The sequence below is a fragment of the Sinohyriopsis cumingii genome, chromosome 10 (assembly GCF_028554795.1).
Source record: "Sinohyriopsis cumingii isolate HCF-2022 chromosome 10, ASM2855479v2, whole genome shotgun sequence".
Classification (NCBI taxonomy): Eukaryota; Metazoa; Mollusca; class Bivalvia; order Unionida; family Unionidae; genus Sinohyriopsis; species Sinohyriopsis cumingii.
This window is the reverse complement of record NC_142970.1, coordinates 88,636,024-88,644,754: the sequence shown is the minus strand read 5'-3', so window position 1 is coordinate 88,644,754 and position 8,731 is coordinate 88,636,024. Positions and strand designations below refer to the sequence as shown.

At 31.9% G+C, this 8,731-nt stretch overlaps 1 protein-coding gene across 1 annotated transcript in view; it reads right to left on the bottom strand.

Moving 5' to 3' along the window:
* Nucleotides 1-666: 666 nt before the first annotated feature.
* LOC149790556 (uncharacterized) overlaps nucleotides 667-8,731 on the bottom strand; it is a 33,511-nt gene continuing 25,446 nt past the window's right edge. Inside the window, exons 15-18 of the mRNA XM_089973242.1 lie at nucleotides 7,516-7,602; nucleotides 5,430-5,586; nucleotides 4,640-4,706; nucleotides 667-726 (exon numbers count right to left, since the gene is read on the bottom strand). Of these exons, the coding sequence (XP_089829368.1) occupies nucleotides 667-726; nucleotides 4,640-4,706; nucleotides 5,430-5,586; nucleotides 7,516-7,602 (371 nt within the window). The remainder of the gene's footprint in view (nucleotides 727-4,639; nucleotides 4,707-5,429; nucleotides 5,587-7,515; nucleotides 7,603-8,731) is intronic.

Below are 8,731 nucleotides of genomic sequence, written 5' to 3'. Positions count from 1 at the left end.
CCTGAGTCATTTTATCAAAAACAATAATTACAATAATATATACACTGCAAATTTGAAAGCAGTATATGTCAATCCATGTTCGACGCAATATATTATTTAATTCCTTCATGAGCAACGTAAACCTATTGCAAATCAGTTTATATCTGCTAGGTTGTCGACTTGTGCTTTGAATTCTCCAAAATTTGCACATCTGATCCTTCTTCTATATTACATAACTATGCCTAAAATTTCACAGAAGGGGTTTACTTAGTCTAATAAAGATTATATTGGACCCGTAAAATGGCTTTTGATATTTCCAAATTGTCACTAGCATTATTCCAAGTCTGTAACCTTTCCTGGCGACATATAGGTACACCTAATGTGAGTAAAATGGAAAGAAAGAAGGTTAATAATTGTTCCGTAGTGAAGAAGAAAAGTCAAATTATCTAAATATAAATCAAATTATCAAAGGAAAATAATAATAATAATAATAATAATAATAATAATAATAATAATAATATAGTAATAATAATAATAATAATAGTAATAATAATAATAGTAATAATAATACTAATAATAATAACGATTCTGAGAAATTTTAGAGAATTGAATGAAAAAGTTAGCTAGATAGACAGACAGACATTCATTGTACCTAGTGTGCACGTGAAACATTCTATGCTGAGTCCATTAAAATGCATGCTCTTCATAATCTCTGTTATATCTAGGATGACTGCCAGCGGGACTTGTCTGTGAAAGTAATCGGTTTTCAGAATAAGTATGAAACAAAGCTAAAAATTAAACAACTGGAACTTTGAATAGATCGATCTTTGGTCGTCGTATCCCTGGTATCCCTTGATATTGCACGTCTTAATCTTTTCATAGTATGACGAGATTTAGTTTTTTCCACTTGAGTAATATAGTACGTGCAGTGCGTAGAAGAAAACACATAGTCAATGAAAAGGACACATATTTCAAATTAAACTGCATCATATCTTTCAAATCGGTATGTAACATGTTCATCCTATCAACTGGTCAACTGATTAAATTTCGTACAGAGGAGAGCATATGAAGCACGTATGAATAAAAGGCTATGATTTTTACAAATGACATAAATGAGAACAATTAAAGGGACAATAAATAAATCACCTGATACAGTTGTGTACTCAGAGATCTTGAGGAGCACGGGTTTGATGTTTCATAAGTAGTTTGAGATGTTCATAAGCAAACTCATTCTCCCAATTTTTACCCTTACTGACTAATATGTCACATATTTTGTGAAGTTCGTCATAGCCATAATTATATGTTAATAACTCTCAACGGATCCTTGTCAATAATACAGATTATTAATATCAGTTTTTTTCTCAAAATGTTTTTGAGAGTGTTTTATTCCCGATATATAACATCAAAGTCGTTTCAACAGCGTTACATCAATATCAATGGTATGAACATCAAAATCGTGTCAATAGCAGATTTGTTGTTACATCAAGAACATACCATTTGGTCGCATTTCCATAGCCAATATAATTTAATTAAACAGCTGACATAATCATACCTTTTACTTTATCAAAGAAGTGGAACAACCCTTTTCAAACGACTGACCTTATGACAATAAGTTCCCATCCATTTCATTGACCGGCTTGTTTTGTTATCCTTAGTTTGTGCCAATACTACAACAATGCTCTACTTTAGAATTCCCAGGTGTACTTTACATTTTCACAGTGACAGTGTTTGCAGAAAAAACAGCAAAAAGTATTGTTAAGTAGTAGGACAAGCTTGCTCAAAGTAAGATTATAAACTTTACCGATTCTTTTGGAATATGCATTTGTTGTGACGGACCCAACTTAGGCACCTCTTTATAAGTATACTGCTCACTATGGTAAGATGGATAAAAATTGTCTGGTCTATGTAATAATGATAATAATAATATTGATAATAATGAAAGAAGGTAAAAAAATAATAACCATATTTCGATAATAATGATCACGATCATCACAGTAGCTCTTCATAATGTAAGCTTACACCAGAAAACATGCATTTCGACCTAAATGAAAAAATCAAGCCTTTCCGTTGCAACCTTCTCAAAATACATCCATTCATCATTGTTTTGCTGCCGACGCAACTTTTCTGCTAAAATCTACCCAAGTCATTAAATTTGTTATGATTATATATATATATATATATATATATATATATATATATATATATATATATATATATATATATTATTGTTAATGTTCTTGTTGTTGTTATTATTAATTCTTGTCCATTATACCTACACAATTAGCTTTAAAACAACATCATGACCGCGTTCCATAATTCTTCTGGGATATTATGTCTGGCGTCGATCTCAGTGCCGGTCTTTGTTATCGTCCTTTCTTCACGAATTAGAATTTATTGAAAAGAAACTGATTCGCTATGTGATATGCACAAGAACCTGTTGGTCTGTTATGTTTATAACGTTTTTGTTTTTTTTGCATTATTATTACTCTTACTGTAAATTTCCCTGAGTGATTGTGTGAATCCATGTTAATATAAGGTATCAATTGTAATGATAATTTGGTTAGACAGGTGGATATGTTTTCGTGTCTAGTTGACCTGTGAATGTCGCCTGAGTGCCTTAAATTTATGTAAGCATTCGGTGATGTGGTTTCATCCAGCTTCATCTTCTTCTCTAGAAATGCGTGCGAAAGGATTCAACACAAACTATAACCAATACCTTTCTTACATTGTGAGGCGGTTCACATTTAAAACTCTTGCTTAGATATTGTAGAAATTCATTTAGTACCAAGGCGATACATGAGGGTAGTTATTCAGGATTTTATATTATTTTTGTATATATACGCCTTGCTGCTACAAAGTATCAGTTTCATCTTAGGTTCAGTGTGTTAAGCTCGAAATCATCCTCACCAATATGGGACGTTTTGTGTAGTTCACATTGCTAGTAAGTCAAAAGAAACCCCCTCACTGAGACCAACATCCCGAAGAGACTATAGCCTCTTTTAGAGTAAACACATTTAGGCCAAATGTAAACAACTGCTGTTGCTGCCTGCGAAACAAAAGGAATGGAAAATGCCCGTTCCATCCAAAATACACAGTCGTTCTGACTCTGCGAAAACCCTTCCGGTGAACAAACTGTGTGGCGGAATGATAATACGGTTTAAAAAAGAACAAAATACAATTTGAGGTAGTTTGAATTTCGCCTCCAATTTTTAAGTGTATAGGCTTGAACAAACAGTAACACAAGAAAGATTGCAAACAACAAACTTTGGATAGTTTTACAAATAATTCATTATGTATTGTGTTGTGGTCTACAGTTCTTTGTAGAAATACAAGAAGTAATCTGGTGTTTAAAATCCGAAAATGAATTTTAAGAAATGTCTTTGTTCCAGAATTCTGCATGAGTACAAACATATTTCCAGAGGAACGTATTAATCTGTTAGAATCCAAATAATCTGAAGATAAATTAACATACAACTTGAAAACTGGTCACAACCAAAGGAAGCGACTTGACATCAAGTGTTTTAAAGCCCAGACTTAGAGAGATATCTCTAAGCAATGGTTTAAAACTTGAATAATGCGTAAAACAGATGCCCAGAGAAAGGTCACATGATTATGTTTAGATATAAAAAATTACGTAGGCCCTGTATCAACTTGATAACAACCAATCATTTGACTCTGAGAAAAAAAGTTGTTTACTTCTCTAAAAGCTAATTACAAGTCGAGGGTCACGTATCCAACACATCATTGATCTCAACCTTATTATTTCCACAATAAAAATAAATGAAAAATAACTTTTTCACGCGCCCGTTATTAATTTTGAATTATAGTCCGGTTCCAGGTCAGACGTATGTGTTTATTAAAATGAATAGACATGGTCAAGCTATTTTCTAAAAAAGTCAGTTCTCCCAGTAAACAGACCTATCATTTTCACATTGAATGAAATAAAAAAAATTAAAAATTGTAAAACTTACAAACAATTATATCAGATATAAATTAAATATGCATAACACAATGGTATTGTATGCTATAAATGTTGTCTGTGAGATAGCTCAAGTAATCTTGCATTCGTTAAAAGTAACACGCATATATATATATATATATATATATATATATATATATATATATATATATATATATATATATATATATATATATATATATATATATATATATATATATATATATATATATTTGTGTGTGTGTGTGTGTGCGTGTATGAGTGTGTATGGGTGTGTGGATAGATAGATATATACTGTGATTTGACACGAGCTGCCTGAAGGTACCACTTTTCATCACAGTTACTTGAAGGAAAATGATAAACTCTCCAAGGATAAAATATGAAGCTGGTTTTTAAGGAGTATGATATACAGTTTTACGTTTCACATATGCAATCTGCATCTGCTCTTATAAATGTTTCACCAGGGTTGCAGAAAGCAAGTTGCCACCAATGTTACCAGTGTACCAAAACTTGGCCTCTGCTGCTGATTTCATAACCGTCAAAACTGTTATCCAAACTATTAATATATTAGTACTACCGCTAATAATGCTACTACTAATACTGATATTATTACTGCTGTCACTGCTCTCTTTTACCAATACTTCTACGCCTTAGCAGAAAAGACTGCAAATAAACTTATACTAATACAAAAGGAACACCCACCTGGCCATATGAAAAGCTGGTTTTGTAATCAAATTCTGAATTAGATGGTGTATCCGTATTTTCAAACCTGAAAAGAGGAAATAAATAGGTCAACTATCCAAAGAGGGAGGCAAACAAATGAAAGACAGTACCACGGGAAAGAAACGAAATTGTTTCAAAAAGACATAATTGAATCGATGCATATACAATTTGAACTATTTAGTGGTATATAAATATTCAAAGAATGCATGCGAGAAGGTAGGATGATAGATGAAATGAAAATGTGGGCTACTTGTTGAATATCTTCCTCAGAGACTCACAGAGAGACAAGTATCTGCACAAATACACTTTCAAGGCAATGTAATTTTGCATCTGTAAATCACTAAAAGTACTCTCCACAAATTATTAATTACCTGATCATGGTTAAAAACAAACTCGATGATACTGATGAATGACTATCATAGTTACTATGACGACGCAAACTTGCTTGCACTTCATGATCAAACAAAAGTGTCACTTAAAACTTTACAGCAAGGTATATGTATCTTCATGACCGTTTTAAGGAGTACAATTTAAAAACACGATTAGTATCTCTTATGCTCAACCTCATTCTCAAATTGATAACACTCATTGAAGTTGATACTAACGCGCTCTATATATTTCACAATGCCCCACATATTATGGTGCAGTAAACTAATCTTAATGATCCTTCATTTAATCTATAAGAGGCTCCACATAACTTCAGAATGATAATAATAATAATAATAATAATAATAATAATAATAATAATTCTTTTTGGTTTATTACTTACACCAGTTCCTCATTCTTCCGTTTCATTTTCCGCATTCTGACACAGATAATTATGATTATAACAACAAACAATAAAACAACTGCACCACATATCGGAAATATAATAACTGCATGCTGGGAAATCCACCCTGAGCCTGCATAGCTCTGATTTGATGTGTCTGCAAGAAATAGGTACATTTGTTTTTATGAGTTTAAATATAGAATAATGTTTGCGACAATATTTGAAATTAATTTCAGTATATGTCTTCGTAATGACTAACTCTGTCCAAAGCACGTGTCACTTTTGAAACTTTAAGAACATTTATTATTGTCATTAAGATTATAAAAATCAGCAGCGGATCACGCAGTAATTGTAGTTTCAACAAGGATACGACCGTACTTATTAATAGCAATAATTGGTACAGAAATAACATAATCACCTTAGCAAACCATTCGTTATAAAAGTTAATATAAGACAAGATTTGTATTATTTCAAAGCTTGTTGTTTTCACTCTTCTTTGTGTTACTGTGTATTCGAGCCTAAAAAAGTGACATAAAACCTCGCTAATCAATTTCTAATGACTCAACTTATAAGGGTATACCTAAGGTACATGAATGTTGCATTTCGTTTACGATGAACATATGTTGCTATATGCATTTACCAAATCAAGTCATCAGTGCAAAATATACCGAAGGAGAGTATGATTTATTTTCTAATAGCCCTAATCACGTTTCTTAGTTGATTTTTTTCCTAAGGGAGGGGGAGTTTGCTACTGTCGCACGTCAACGATGGATATAAACTCCGTTTTTTTTAACAAAAGTGTAAAATGTGAAATGTCCAACTACGGTTATATCTTCAAACTAAAGGTGTTAGTTGTCCTTAATGCAATCTAAAGAAGATTTCCAAAAGTAACACTTGCGATAAGTCTTTAGCTAGAGTATTCTAAGATATTCACGTGAGGTTTTTCTTGCAGTTGAAAGAATCGTTCGAATATGTACAGTAAAAACACTTATCATTCTCCTCCAACGTTCTATCTAAAGATTAATTATATGTCTCTCGTCTTAATTTGTCGTTTTGCGCTCTATTCAGTTTCATTAATAATGCTTTTGAATTGAAACCGCTTTATATATATATATATATATATATATATATATATATATATATATATATATATATATATATATATATATATATATATTCCGATATTTGTTTTCCAGGAAAGGTTATGAAGTATTTAGGTGTATTAAATACACCATTAAATGCTCTTGACATATAGTACAATCATAGGCAAAAATATGTTAACGAGTCTGCTTATATGTGCCAATGCTGGTGTCTGAACCAATAATGGTTGAAGTGTAATACAAAGGCAGAAAATATATTGATTCTTCATACAAGAAGTTGCGTTAAGATTTGAAATTGAAATTATTTTTTTAAATTTCTATCACGCAGAACAAAGTTTTCTGGTCACAGAATTAACGGTTCGCCCAATTTCTTGTTTAGTTAGATTAGCTGGCTGACTAGACATATTTACTTCCTGCTGACAGTACGCATATAATCTCGAACACCTTTAATGTCCATTATCCATGCTATTGCCAATCGAAAGTATAACTAAACGATATTTACTTCGGTGCCTTCTGAGGGGAAGGGTCATTCTAATTAGATCTTGTTTGCCATAATATATGTTCAAATTATGATGAAGCGCAAAAGGATCGTCAAATTAAAGGGAATGAAAGCCTTATTTTGTCATAAGCTACAAAACGTTTTTTGAGTTGAATGTTTCACATTTTAAAATTTTTAACAGTAATCTAGATGGAGAAAAGAACGCATCATTCGAAATATTGCAGACATATCTAAGTACAAGGAGTTCGTTTCGATTACGTAGAAATCTATAATGAATAACACTCAAGACCATGCATATTTTGCTGGCGTTCTAAAAATCCTGATTGTGATATAAATGGTTTTTAGAAAGTTTCGAAACTATAACTGTTACCTACGAAGTTAAATCACAATCACAATCGCATTTCTTTGAGAAATTAAAAATACTATTCGTTGCAAAATACATACAAGGAATTTATTTTTCATATTATTCATTAAAATTGATATTCACTCGTAGGAGTCATTGCAGAACTTGTTATGGAAGATGAGGCTGTGACTGACGTTGACAAGTATACTCTTCCCGTCGGAGCTGATGCAGCTGAAACATGCAAAAACAGGATTTTTATAAAACCTGTACAGTAATAAAAGAAAAACAATAATTTTAACTTTATCAGCATAATTAAATGTTTTCTACGCGACAAATGACACAATAAGGAAAGATTCTTCTTCACATTTCGTTATAATTTGTATGGATTAAGCCGTGTAGCGAAAGAAAAACATAGTCTGTGTGTGCTTCTGTGAGATAAAAGGAGATGGGTAGGGGTGATAATACCTGCATGAAAAAAACAAATTTATAATGGGAGTTGAAGTTGAAGAAAGACCTGGCGAAAACATCGTAACGGTAATGCAGATTACACCGAGGCTGAAACCTGAATATCAGATATTAATGACGATATTTAAATAAAGGGCTGAGCGTGCCTATACCAATACTCTGAATCAAAAACGGATTTCGCTTTAAGTGATAGCATATATATATATATATATATATATATATATATATATATATATATATATATATATATATATCTGTGTGTGTGTGTGTGACATCTGGAAGTACTTTGTGCGAAATGTCTCTACCTTGAGAGTTTTGAAACATTCAACGGATACCTTTTTGCTGTATCAGAAAGAAGTGTTCCGATATTTACTATATTAACAATTACCATTCATTTTCAAGTCGTTCCAAGGTATATTAATTAAATGTTTAATTTGTCGTATTCAGCTGTTTGATCTGATTTAATTAGCATGTTTTTTCTTGGAACCGCTCTGACTATATATTGTCTAATAAAGTCGGTTAAGAACTTTACATACTATTGGCTCAAAGTACAAGCAACTGCAAAATAACAACAACATATGTTTACGATTTTGCTGATATGCGCAAATAGTAGTGTCTATACATATGGAAGGGCTTTCGTACCGGAATCATGACTCTTTGGAAAAATAATACAAGGACATAAAATTACCCTACGTATTCTTCGAGCTAGAGGTTGTGGAAAGGCTTGAAATTATAATATATTTTTCTATCTCCCATTACTAAGTTTGTTAAGACAGCAAAAATAGAAATCGTTTTTTACGAAACAAAATGCTTGCCAAGTTTCATTCATTGACTTACTTTGTATTACTGGTGTAGGTACGCATATACCCCCTAACATCTGCGATGTCCAGTGTAA